The following is a 12,917-nucleotide window of genomic DNA, read 5'->3' on the forward strand; positions in this document are numbered from 1 at the left end:
GGTAACATCTCTCCTCTCCCAGGAGAGGGGTCAGCTGCAGCTCTCTGAAACATTAGCAGATGGGACCAAGTTTATTCCCAGTAAAGCCCCAAGTCCTCAAGAAGTAATGGGCTGGGCTCAGCTTGTGCCCTGCTAGCTCAGTCCTTCTCTACCGGAAGGTGGAGAATGTCTGTCTCCTTTCAGCAGAGGCTGGGTTTGCTGCTGTCTTGATCTCTACGGTTTGGAAGGCAACCTGGGGCTGGGCCTGGGCCTGGGATGGGGCTGGTGGGGGCTCAGCAGAGACGTACTCCAGGACATGAGGCCTCTCATCCTGGCGCCGGAGGTAGCCTTGGTTCAGCAGGTACAGGACACAGGACAGCACATCCACACTGTGACAGCAGAAGCTCAGGAACTGCAGACCTGGCCCCAGCTCACCCTTCTCACAGGCATCAATCACCTGCAACAGCACAAGAGCGCATCACTCTTCACTCATCACCCAGCAGCCCCTCTCTGCCCCCAAACCTTCAGCCTCCATACCTTAAACACCAGGTTGTCGATGTGCAGCTGCTTTTCTGCCTTGAGGATGCGGGTGATGAGGCAGCAGAGGACATTCCTCTTCCTTTCCAAGGTACTGCTCTCAGCCCTCTCTGCCCGCAGGTACCTCTGCCGGGGCAGCAGCCTCAGCTGGCGGCCAGAGGCATGGGCCAGGGCCGCCTGGTTCAGCCGCAGGGCACCTGGAGCTGCACCCAGCCCACGGTCAGCCAGGCCACGAGCTGGTCCCTGAAGGAGCCCCAGGTGGCAACCGCAACCAGTGGTGCCAGACCAGCACTGCCCCAGGGGTGCCCAGCCCCACACTCACCCCCCTGCGTGCAGCTCTGCACCAGGATGCCATCACGGGTCAGTGGGGCCAGGGCCTGGTGCACCAGCTCGGCAGGGAGCCCCGTCGCCTGCAGCAGGGCCTCCACCGACACCTCCTGCAGAGGGACAGAGAGCGATGGCCAGGCAGGAACATCCCCGCCCCAAACACCGCTGGAAGCCCCCCAGAAGGCAGCACCAGCCACGTCCCCCCTGCCCTGTGGCCCCAGCTCCTACCTCGGTGCTGTTGAAGCGCAGCAGGACGTACATCTGCAGCGTGGACACGTGGAGGACGCAGTCTCCGAAGCGCAGCTCGGCGTGGCCCAGCCACGTCCACTGCAGCCGCCGGGGCCTCGCGCACACCCAGCCCGGCCGGCTCTGGCCTGCCAGGGCAGCGTCAGCCTCGCGGGCGTCCCGGTGCCCCCACACCGCTGGCTGGGAGCCCCGACCCCACGGCCGCCGCACTCACTGTGCCGCCAGAAGTCCGCGAACTCATCCAGCGGGGAGCTCAGTGCTGCCGGGAAGAACCTCCGGGACTCCTCCACGTAGCACAGCGGGGACACGGGCCAGCAGCGTGGGGACAGCAGCAGCACCTCCACCTCTGGCGTATCTGCCGCGGGGGCCTCCCCTGGAGCCTGGGGACGGAGGGCGGCTCAGGACAGGCCCGGGACCCCACGGGAACGGGGTGGCTCCTATCCCTCTGCCCCTTACCTCAGCCTCGGGGCTCTCCGTGCCCAGGCCGCGCTCCAGCAGCCGCCGGTCCCGCTCCTGCAGTCGGAAGAGGCGGAAGTGCCGCCGCAGCTCCTCTGACTCTGCCAGATCGCTCAGCATCTCCTGGGGGAAGCGGCGGGGGAAGCACGGCCCCATCTGCTCCACCACGGCCCCTTCCAGCCAGGAGGGCCCCTGTGCCAGCAGCCGGTCCCCCAGGTACAGCCTGCCACAGCCGCACGTCAGGGCTGCCTCAGCCCCGCCGCCACCGGCCCTGCCGCAACCGGGACGGGCCGCTGCAGGGCCACAGAGCCCCGGGGCCCCGCAGCCCTTCCCTCCCCAGGGCACAGCAGGGGCGGCGCACTCACCGATAGAAGTGCTCGAAGGTGTGGGCGAACTCCAGGCCACCGAAGATTATAAAGGGCTCCAGGATCTGCTGCAGCTGCGCTGTGCTGCCTGCGGCCCCGTGCAGCTCCTGCACCTTCCCATCCAGGTAGCGGGCGAACTGCTCGCTCACCTGCGGAGGGACGGGGATGGCTGCGTGGGCATGGGGCGGCTGCAGCGGGGACAGGGCACGGGCAGGAGCCCTGGGGCACTAAGAAGGGGACACGGGTGAGCCGGTCCAGGCAGGGAGCACACCACACCGAGCACAGGCACCTGCGAGGGCCCCGGACTCACGTGCAAGGCGGTCAGGAAGGAGAGCTGCAGCAGAGCCCCGGCAAAGCCCTGGCCCAGGGCTGCCACGAAGGCGGCCTGCTGCCCAAAGAGCTCCTCTGTGGCACCACGCAGGCGCCGGTACAGCGCGCAGTACCGCTCCACGACGTCCGGTGCCTGCCCTGACATCTCCAGGAACCGCTGCACCTGCGGGCACGGCCGAGGGCTGAGCTGCAGCGGGACCGACACAGGCCCAGCCAGCACCCACCGCCCCGCACCCTACCTGCTGCTGCACCACGCCACACCAGCATTGCACCATGTCCCACAGGCCGCCAGACTTCACTGCCACCGCCACCCGGGCTGGCGTCTCCTTGTTCCTGCCCTCCTTCCCGCCTGCCAAGGCACGGCCGAGGCTCAGCCCCGCACGCTGCCCCCTGCCTGCCCCGCAGGAAGGCAGCCCCGCGCTCACCGGCCGCTCCCGCCTCCTCCGGCTCCACGCCGCCCGGGTCCACGTGCACCAGGAGCTGGGTCAGGCGCCGCACACAGGAACCGAAGGTGTCACCGCGGGACTGCTCTGCGCTCCCCAGGTACTCGCCCAGCAGCCAGGCCAGAGGGCTGATGCCGCTGGGGTCTGCCGGGACGCAGAGACTCAGGGGGGGCCTCGGGCACTGGGGGGAGGGCCCGGGATGACGGCGGTACCTGGGCTGGTGATGCTCTGCACCACGGGGGTCACCAGGGCCTCCCAGCACGTCCTGCCCAGGGCTCGGGCCGCCTCATTATCAGGAAGGAAGCGGTCGGCGAAGTCTTGCTCGTGCTGTAACGCCCGGTTCAGCCTGGAACAGCGAGGGGGCAGCACGGTATGGCACCAAACACCCACCGACTGCACACGGAACCGCCTCGACAGTCTAGGGGGCGATGGGGATCGCTCCCAGCCCTGCCCCCACCAGGCAGGACACTGCTGCAGCCCCTCACCTCCCAGGGCAGGGCTCAGCCTCTGCCCCACGGTCCCCTCTCGGGTTGCCAGCACCACCCCTGCTGCCTCAGGTCCTCAGGGACAGACAGCACAGCCCACGCACCACTCACTTGCCAAAGAGCTGCAACAGCTGTCCCCGATCCTGGTGGATCTCCTGGCACCAGGCGTGCGCCCGAGCACTGCAGAAGAGGAACGTGCGCCGGCACAGCTGCTCCTTGAAGATGGGCCAGAAGGTGGGCTTGGGCCCCAGCACCTCGATGCCACGCACACGCGTGTCGATGCCGCCCTGCAGAAAAGCACAACCCCGAGCTCTGTGTGCATCCCCGACGCCTGCTGCCACGCCCCAGGCTGGCTGCAGCTCCCACCTGCTGGCACCGCTTCACCTGGATCTGGATGATGGGCCAGAAGCGTGTCATGTTTTCCAGCAGCACCACCCTGCTGGCCGAGGGCAGGACGGTCACCTGCGGGCACATGGCAGCTCTCAGTGTGGGCAGTGAGAGCAGCCACCCTCACGCTCCTGGTCAGCCCTTGTGCAGCCACGGCCGGGATCACCTCACAGCCCAGCAGCACTGGTGCAACTCACTGCGTTCAGCTCCGTACGGACGTCGGCAGGGCTGTCCCCTCCCAGCACCACCACGCGGGCCGGCATGTAGCTCGAGTCCTCACTGGCCACCAGCATGCTCATCTCCCTGCAGTGTGGCAAACGGCGCTGCCCCGCAGCCCCCACCCACATCCCGCAACCCGAGCACAGGGCTGCAGGGACAGCACGTGTGGAGCCCAGCAGCCACCTCCTCCCCGCACAGCCCTACCTGACCACCACCCCGCACTGCATGTGAATGGTGATGTAGTGGGAGCCGGTGCTGCCGTTTGACTCCCAGTAGGTCTTGGGGTTCCTGTCCGTCAGCTTGCTGGCGCGGTGCGGGTTGGAGGAGACCTGCAGCTTCTCCCAACATTTGTCCTCCTTCACCTCCACGCTGGAGCCTGCAGGGAGAGCACACGCAACCTCCAACTATTGCTGGGACACACATCAGCACAGGGCACAGCTCCCACTCCCACGCTCACCTCGGCACAGGTTGCGCAGAAAGACATCAAAGAAGGGGATACTGATGGGCTGCTGGCTGCGGCGGTGCTCCTCAATCTGCCCCAGCACCACCTGGGGAGGGGGATGGGGATATGCCATCAGCGGGCCACATTTTTCTCCCCAAGCCACTTAGCTTGGACACCCAGCCCACCTGGATGCAGCCGGCCAAGATGCTGCCCGTCAGCTTCCTGTAGAGCACAGCGTGCCTCTCGCAGTCGCTCACCAGCTCTAGGAGGGCCGGTGCCAGCGGCAGGGCCAGGCTGTGCTTGTCCAGGGCTTTGGCCACAGCCTCACGGGCGCCCGCACGGCACATCCCCACAGCGCAGTCTTTGCTGGCAGTAGCCAGGCGGTGCAGGAAGCCCACCGCCTCCTGCACCGCCTGCGGGGACACGGCGCTGAGTCGGTGGCACACAGCACAGCCCTCCCTGCCTCCAGGAGCACTGGGGCCCTCTCACCTCGCAGTCACCGCCGTGGGAGCTCAGGAAGGACAGGCACGGCTCCACGCACTCATGCCAGGGCAGTGCGTCCTCCCGGTAACTGTCCAGGAACGCGCTCAGGATTCTGCACGACAGATGGGCCCGCTCAGGCTGGGGCACGAGGTGGCCCTGCCCTGGGCTCCCACGCTTCGACCGAGCCCCACCTGAGGATCCGCAGCCCCACGGCCTTCTCTGCCCCCGGCAGCTCGAGGCTGCGCAGCAGCGGACGGAAGCACCAGCGCTCCTGCAAAAGCCGGGATGCCTCACCCGCAGGAATGGCAGCCACGCCGCAGAGCTGCCGTTCCAGGGCCACCACCACATCCTCGGGCAGCGCGCCGTCCCACAGACCGCCTGCGGGGACCCGTGCCTCCCTCGCCTCCAGCAGCAGAGACTCGGCGCCTGTGGGACAGGCAGCACACAATGGGATCCTCAGCCCCTGCCTGCAGGGACGTGGCACAGAGGGCTGCCTGTGCAGTACCTGGTATCTCGGGGCTGTGGGGCAGCTGGTGCTCCGCCAGGCGGTTGATGACGCCCAGGGCCAGCATGGCGTTGGGGCAGCCGGTGTCCCGCCCGGCCCGCCAGCAGCTCTGCAGCACCACGGGGAGGTCACAGCCCACCAGCTGCTCCGCCAGGCCTCGGTGCCCGTCCACCAGCATCCTCACCACCAGCAGCCCATTCTGCACACCCGAGTTGCCCCTGCGGGGATGCGGCCATGTGGGCGCCTTCCTCCCCAGGTGCACAGCTCCCCAGGACCTGCCCAGCCCCATCCCTACCCTGGCAGGCCCTGCATGGCACGGATGGCGGCGGGGATGGCAGCCAGCAGGCCGGGTGAGCCCTCACCGCAGGCAGAGCCGATGCTGGCAAAGATCTCCCGCATCATCTGCGCGTCGGCGTGGCTCAGCAGCGACGGCTTCCCGCTGGCACCTCCAGCTCCCACCAGCACCTTCAGGGCCTGCGTGGCCCACAGCGGCTCAGGGGGCAGCGGGCACCAAAGCGGGCCCCACCAACCCCTGAACTCCCGCATGCACTCACCGCCAGGCCAGCCTGCTGCACCAGGGCCGAGGCCGCGTGCTGCCACATGCAGGCCAGCACCGCCCGCACACCTCCCTCTGTGGCGAAGGGCACACACCAGTCACACCTCTGCATCAGCAGGGCCACCAGCCGCAGCACCAGCGCCACCGGGCACGGCTCCGCCTCCTCAGCACCCAGCAGCTCCATGACCGCCTTCACCAGCTTCTCCCTGCGCGGCCGAGGACACCTCAGCAGGGAACCCGCCTTCACCTGCCCACGCGGCCCCACCGTGCTCGGATCGCCCCACGCGAGCCCACCTGGGGCACAGGGACGCGAGAGCCGCCCCTCTCAGCCCCGCACCTGGTCTCCGGCCCGCCTTGCGCCTTGCTGCAGTGCTGCTCCTGCGCCTCCTCCAGCACCTTCACCACGTGCTGCAGCCCGGCCACGCGCAGCTCTGCCTCGCAGTCACCACGCAGGATCGCGTCCGCCACGCGCTGCACCTCGGCCAGGCAGCCTCCCTCGCAGCCGCCCCACGCTGCAGGAGGAAGGGAGGTCGCGACATCGCCAGCAGCACCCACGGCAGCTCCCAGAGATGGGCCCGCAGCCCCGGCACCCGCCGGCCTCCTCCCCCGGGCCGCCTCCAGCGCCCGCAGCCTCCCTCCGTCGGGCCCTCACCTGCGCTCTGCTCCTCCACCTGCGGGAAGCGCAGCCCTTCCCTCTCCAGAAGCTCACAGAACAGCTGGGAATCCGACCTGAGGGCCGTGGCTGTGGAAAGCTCTTCCTTCGCCACCTCGGCCGGCACAGCTCCAGGGTCGTCGCCATCTGAGCACATCGTGGCACTGCCCCCGCCGCGCTGCTCAGCCGCACTCCCCGCCAAGTACTTGGCGTAGACACGGGAGCCGCGCAGCTCGCTCTGAGCGCTGCCCTGAAGCCGCTTCTCCAGGTGCTGCAGCACCTTCTGGGCCAGCTCCACAGGGACCGGCAGCTGCAGCAGGGCGTCCTCGGCCGGCTCCGGCAGCTGCGTGGATGGGGATACGTCAACCCACACAGACACACCATGGACCCCACGCCCCTGAGACGGCCCGGGCCCAACCAGACACAGGTGCTGCACCGGCACAGAGCCCCGGACCCTTCCCCAGCACCACGTGCCCCTTCCTCGGGCTTCCCCGTGCCGCTCCAGCCCATACCTGCTCAGTGTGCTCCCGCTGGATGAGCTGGACGATCTCCTCCTGCTCCTGCGCTTCCAGCTTCTTCACAAAGAAGAGCAGCTCCCACCACTCAGCGCGGCTCAGGGTCGCTGCAGCTCTGCTCAGCTGCTCCCCCAGGTAAGGCAGCGAGTACAGCCCCCCCGGGGGCTTGGAGAAAAGCAGCTGTGCAGCTGCAGGACAACAGAGAGAGGAAAGGCACCGTCAGCCCCGCCAGCTTCCCTCCGCAGAGCCATCCTTTGCTGCACAGCCCTCACTCCCACAGCAGGAGCTCGTGAGGACCTCCCCGATCCCGTCCCAGTGATGGATAGGGAGGTGATAAGAGGGCAGCAAGAGGCAGGGAACATGCTGGACGCAGAGCCCTAGAGTGGGGCAGGTGGGGACTGCAGTCTTCTTTGAAACCTCTTGGGGCCAAAACTAGGCACCTGTTGTGCCAAATTGTTCCCTCAGGACATGGATCTGAGAATAAGCTGCATGCCCACCTGGCCTGATGCTCACCTGCTACCAGCTTGTGGCTGTATCTCAGGGTGGACACCTTCTCTCGGCCCTCATGCTCCTCCTGCCCAGAAGAGCCAATGATCTCCACCATGTGCCAGTGAACCCAGTACGTGCAGCCTGAGGCATACCAGTACACCTGCGGAGGAAAGCCAAAACCACACACAACTGAGGAAATGCACGGCAAGCTCCACTACTCCCACACAAGGATAAGGTATTTTCCAAATCACACAATGTCCTTCAACAGCCCCATCCTCCCTGCAGCAGATACCTGCACAGGCGGCGTGCCATCATTACTCTGGCGAAATTCACCCTCATCACCTGCGCTGACCTGTTCATAGTCCTCCAGCATGCGCACCCGCATGCCATGCACCAGGTTTGCCTGCACATACTCCACATAGCTGCTTCGGCTTGGGAAGGCCGAGCGTGTCTTGAAGGTGCTGGGCTCATTTGGTGCAGGAGCAGGGGCTGCTGGAGCAGTGCTGGAAGATGTGGGCTGGTGCTGGAAGATGGAGCGGGTGGTGCGAGGCTTCGTCTCCTGCTGGGATGGTGACTCCGGCTTGTGGCTGTGGTCCCAGCCCATCACGTGCACCAGCTCCAAGATGAGGTTTGCCATAGCCATGCTGAACTCAAATTCCTGCTTTACACGGCTGCTCTTCTGCCGCTCCTCGCTCTGCTCCTCACTGCTGTTGAGCTTGTCCAGGAGAGAAGTGACGCACAGGTAGCGCTTCACCAGGGCGAACAGCTGCTTCCCGGGGATCTGCAACAGGCAGGGCTGTCAGACTGCAGCTGGCCAAGCACCTCACTCCCTCACCAGCTCAATCACAGCTCTGCAATGGCTGCAGACCAGCGGGCAGCAACACAGCTCCCCTTCAGCCCATTCTGCCCACAGACAGGCTCTCCTCCTGCTTCCTCACTGCACCTCAGCCTCGAGCCAGGCCCAGACCCTGCGCCAGCCCTCGCAATGCTGGGTCCTGCCCAACTGCCCACTGTCACTACCTGAGGAAGATGAATGCCCTCAAAGGACACGCAGTGCTCTTCAGAGGATGTTGTCTCAGCAAACAGCTCCAGCAAGGTGTAACGGCTGTCAAAGTCCATGTGCTGCTCGATGCCATCCTGCTGGCTCAGAGACAGCAGGACATGAGCCCAGCTCCCTGCAACAACAACAGAAAGCATTTAGGCTCCCTAAAGGTAACCCTCACACCACGCTGCACACATCAGCCTGACTGCGGTAGGCAAGGACCGGCTTTGCTGCTCAGGGTAACCCAACACATCGGGCACCTCCGAGCCACGGCAGCTCCTCCCTGCCGAGAGCCTCGGGCAGGATCAGCCTCTGCTCAGCGGGGACGAGGCGAGGCTGCACGCCGCCGCCGACGGCAGAGCCAACAGCCCCGCAAGGCCCCGCTCCCCGAGCCCCCGCCCTACCGGAGGAGCGGCGCCCTCGGCGGCAGCCCCCACCTGCGTCGTGCGAAGCCAGAGCCCTCAGCATCTCGCCGGCGCCGCGGCAGATCGGCTTCTCCTCGTGGCACAGCATCTCCATCAGCAGCTCGAGGGCTCCCGTCTCCTTGAAGGCGCCCGCCAGCGCGCCGATGCCGGCGTACGCGCTCAGCACGCGGACGGTGTTGAGGACGGAGGACGCGGGGGTCCCGCCGCCGGCCAGCTGCCGGCCGGCTCGCCGCACCAGGCTCCCGACGTCGGCCTTCATCTCCAGCAGCGACGCCTCGTCCGGCGCCGCGGGCGGCGGGCCGGGCGCCCTCTCCTCCTCCGCCCGCGGCCCCGCCCGCTCCCCCCCGCCCAGCAGCGCCGGGCAGCCGGCGCGGACCTCCTCCGCCGACAGCCACATGGCCACGCTCTCCGAGCGGAGCCCCGCGGAGGAGCCGCCGCCGCCGCCGCCCGCCGCCCGCTCCTCCGCGCCGACCACGCGCCACCGCACCAGGTACTCCGGGGCGCCGTCGGGGCCGCGCCGCTGCCGCAGCAGCTCCTGCGGGTAGGCCTGCAGCTGGGGGCCCAGGTGCACCAGCAGCCCGCCCTCGCGCCGCTCGTTCACCATGCTGCCGGACGGCGCTGCGGGGCGCGCCGAGGGACGCGGGGAGCGGAGCGGCGCGTCCCCCCGCCCGCCAGGCGGCGCCCTGCGGCGCGATCGCCCCGCCGCCACCGGATGGTCCACGGCCGCCGTCCCAGCCCGGGCCCGGCTCGGCGCCGCTTCCGGGTGTGCGGGCGGGGGCGTGCGCGGCGGGCGGCGCCGACGGGAGCCGAGCGGGGCCGAGAGCCCTCGGAGGCGCGTCGTGGGCTCGGCTTATAGGCGGGGCTGCTGGACCGGACCTGGCAGTGGGGCCGAGGAGGTGCCTTGGAGCGCCTTCCAACCAAGCCGTACTACGGAAAGGATTCGCCCGGGACGCGTCCTGCCTCACCGACGTGGAGGCCTTCCGCATCAGTGGACTGCATCAGGAGAGCCGCTGATGTCATCCAGCTGGATGTCAGTAAGGCCACTGGCGTGGTCCTGCATAGCATCCTTCTCTCCAAGTTGGAAAGATAACCGTTCAATGGATGAGGAACTGCTTGTCAGCAGCTCAGTGTCCAGATGAAGATCAGTGCCAACTGGGGTCCCTCAGGGGTCCGTATCTGCGACCTTTAACATCAGCGACAATTGGCAGTGAGATCAAGAGCGCCCTCGGCAGTTTGCAGATGACACCGAGCTGTGAGGTGTGGTGAACACACCCAAGGGATGGGATGCCATCACAGGGACCTAAACAAGCTGAGCAGGGGGCCTAGGAGAACCTCATGAGGTTCAGCAAAGCCAAGTGCAAGGTCTTGTACTTGGGCTGTGGCAACCCTGACTATCAGTACAAAATGAGGATTTAAGAATGGAGCACAGCCCTACCAAAAAGGACTTGGGGTACTGATGGATGGCAGCTGGACATGAGCCAGCACTGTGCCCTCACAGCCCAGAGAGCCAACCGCATCCTGGGCTGCATCAAAAGAAGCGTGGCCAGCAGGGTGAGGGAGGGGATCTGCCCCTCTGCTCTGGGCTGTGAGACCTCACCTGGAGCACTGCGTCCAGATGGGCAGTGCTCAGTACAGGAGCGACATGGAGCTGCTGGAGATGTGCAGAGGAGGGCTGCAGAAATGAGCCTGGGGATGGAACACCTCCCTGTGAGGACAGACTGACAGCTGGGCTGTGCAGCCTGGAGAAGGGAAGGCAAGGATCTGTGAGACCTGAGAGCAGCTTTTCAGTACCTGACTAGGGGGTATAAGAAAGAAGGGGAAAGACTCTTTAGCTGGGTCTGTGTGATAGGACAAGGGGAATATGGTTTCAAACAAAAAAAGGAGTAGATTTAGACTGGATGCAAGGAAAAAAAGGTTTTTTTTTATAGGGGTGGTGAGGCACTGGCCCAGATTGCCCAGAGAGGTGGTGGGAGTTCCATCCTTGGAAATACTCAAGGTTGGACTGGATGGGGCTCTGAGCACCTGATTGAGCTGTAAGTTGCAGGGGAGTTGGACTAGATGGCCTGTAAATGTCCCTTCCAACGCCTAAGATTCTTTGATTCTAAGCATCCAGGAGATTGTTTGCCTGATTTTGTGGAGCCCCAAGCCCACCAAGGCTCCTGCCTGCCCCAGGATCCAGCTACAGCATTCTGTGGCCCAGCACCCATCTCTCCCACTCAGGAAAGGCAGCGGTAACACAACAGCGCTGGTGTGCAGAACACTTTATTGGCCCTGGCCTCACTGCTGTGCTGTGATGCGAGGCAAGTTGACGTAGCTCTTCATGGGTGGCAGTGGCTTGATCTTACGGCCAGCCCAGCCGCCTTTGCGATGCCATAAGCCTGTGTGTGGGCGCTTGCCCAGCCAGCGGTTGCGGCCGGCCTTTCCGATCACCCGCTTGTTGTGGTCGACATTGGACACACGGCCCACTGTGGCCACGCAGGTCTCCAGCACCTGGAGGATGGAAAAGAGCTGTGAGCCTCCCTGCTGGCACCCGGGTTGTGAGGACGGGGACGGCACGGCTCCCCCACCTGCATGTGTCTCTTGGAGGGCAGCTGCACAATGGCTGTCCCATTCACCTTCCTCAGCAGCACTCCGCAGGTCCCTGCAGCAGGTGAGAGGAGGCAGCTGTGCTGAGCAGTGGAACAAAGCCCTAAAGCCACTGCCACCTCTTTCTGAGGAAGGAACCTCAGGACATCATCCGGAAGCACTGTTCCACCCCTCTGGAGGGCTGTGTTGCACCCAAATGCAGGGAGAAGACAGCAACCCCCTGTGTGACGCACCGGCAGCCCGGATGTACTGTGCTCCCTTCCCAGGGTGGCTCTCCAAGTTGCAGATGAGCGTGCCCACAGGCAGGGCCCCCAGTGGGTAGGCATCCCCTTCCTTGGCCAACACTGCAAGGCAAAGGTGTGAGCTGGAGCGGGGCAACCAACGAGCTGCAGGCAGGGCTGGCTCGGGGCTGGGGACACACCTGCCATCCTTCCGATGTGTGAGGAGTTCTTGATCAGGTCCCCAGCCTGCATGTTCTCTGTGGCGATGATCCAGCGCTTCCGATTGCCACCAGCTACCAGGGCAATGTCAGCTGACCTGCACATGGAATCACAGCCTCGTTAAGGTTGGAAAAAAACACTGAGGTCACAAAGTCTATCTGTCAGCCCATAACCACAGAATCATTCATTCCAGAAAAGACCACTTAGATCACCCAGTTCAACCCCAGCCCACGTCCCGCAGTGCCACATCCTCATGGCTCTGGGACACCTCCCACATCCCTGGGCAGCTGTGTCAGTGCAGAATCACTTCATGGAGAAGGAATTGTTCCTAACAGCCAACTTGAGCCTCCCCTGGCAAAGATTAAAGCCATTCACTTCTCGTCCTATGGCCGTTCCCTGGGAGCAGAGGCCGACCCCACCTCACACAGCCTCCTTTCAGGTCTTTGCAGAGAGCCACGAGGTCTCCCCTGAGCCTCCTCTTCTCCAGACCGAACAGCCCCGCTTCCCGCAGTCCGCGTGCCGCAGACGAAGCACGCCCGGCCCAGCACTCGCCTGCACGGGTCGTATCGGACGGCGATGACCTTCTCGGTGCCCTCGTCGTACCGCAGCCGCTGGAAGTCGATCATGCGGTACCGCCGCTTGTGTCCCCCGCCGATGCCCCGCACTCGGATGCGCCCTGCGGGCCGGGAGATCGGCTCCAGCCGTGCCCCTCTGCCGTCCCTCCCGCCCGGCCCCGGGCCTCGCCCTCCCACCTGTGTGATCGCGGCCGCCCGTCTTCTTCATGCCCACGGGCCGCACCGTGTACTTGACGCGGCACTTCCACATGGGGTCCGTGGTGCAGAGCGGCGTGGAGCGGCACAGCCCGCGCCAGGCGGCCGCCAGAGCCCCGCCGGGAGGAAACGGCGGCGGCGGCACCAGGGTCCGGGCGGCGGCCGCGCGAGGTGCCGACACGGCGAGCGCCCCGAAGGCCCGGCACAGCGCCGCCGCCGCCATCTTGCGCGCCCCGCA

At 65.9% G+C, this 12,917-nt stretch overlaps 2 protein-coding genes across 2 annotated transcripts; both read right to left on the reverse strand.

The window, feature by feature from the left end:
* Positions 1-56: 56 nt before the first annotated feature.
* Positions 57-9,555, reverse strand: LOC116235293 (cullin-9-like). The gene is made up of 29 exons (XM_090134605.1): positions 8,896-9,555; positions 8,437-8,591; positions 7,709-8,197; positions 7,441-7,576; positions 6,925-7,115; positions 6,413-6,755; positions 6,098-6,272; positions 5,759-5,966; positions 5,500-5,678; positions 5,205-5,422; positions 4,891-5,125; positions 4,706-4,811; positions 4,402-4,629; positions 4,232-4,322; positions 3,979-4,150; positions 3,753-3,858; positions 3,535-3,630; positions 3,280-3,455; positions 2,896-3,029; positions 2,666-2,827; positions 2,480-2,589; positions 2,221-2,403; positions 1,911-2,059; positions 1,546-1,768; positions 1,304-1,469; positions 1,072-1,217; positions 839-953; positions 517-719; positions 57-436 (listed from the first exon to the last, which is right to left on the reverse strand). The coding sequence occupies exons 1-29, from the start codon at positions 9,485-9,487 to the stop codon at positions 149-151; spliced, it is 5,775 nt and encodes a 1,924-aa protein (XP_089990731.1). The 5' UTR covers positions 9,488-9,555; the 3' UTR covers positions 57-148.
* A 1,574-nt stretch (positions 9,556-11,129) lies between these two features.
* On the reverse strand, positions 11,130-12,902 carry MRPL2 (mitochondrial ribosomal protein L2). Its single transcript, XM_031603370.2, has 6 exons — positions 12,662-12,902; positions 12,462-12,585; positions 11,891-12,006; positions 11,703-11,813; positions 11,451-11,524; positions 11,130-11,373 (listed from the first exon to the last, which is right to left on the reverse strand). The coding sequence occupies exons 1-6, from the start codon at positions 12,900-12,902 to the stop codon at positions 11,161-11,163; spliced, it is 879 nt and encodes a 292-aa protein (XP_031459230.2). The 3' UTR covers positions 11,130-11,160.
* Between the last annotated feature and the right edge of the window lie 15 nt (positions 12,903-12,917).

The sequence above is a fragment of the Phasianus colchicus genome, chromosome 2 (assembly GCF_987193195.1).
Source record: "Phasianus colchicus chromosome 2, bPhaCol1.hap1.1, whole genome shotgun sequence".
NCBI classification, from domain to species: domain Eukaryota; kingdom Metazoa; phylum Chordata; class Aves; order Galliformes; family Phasianidae; genus Phasianus; species Phasianus colchicus.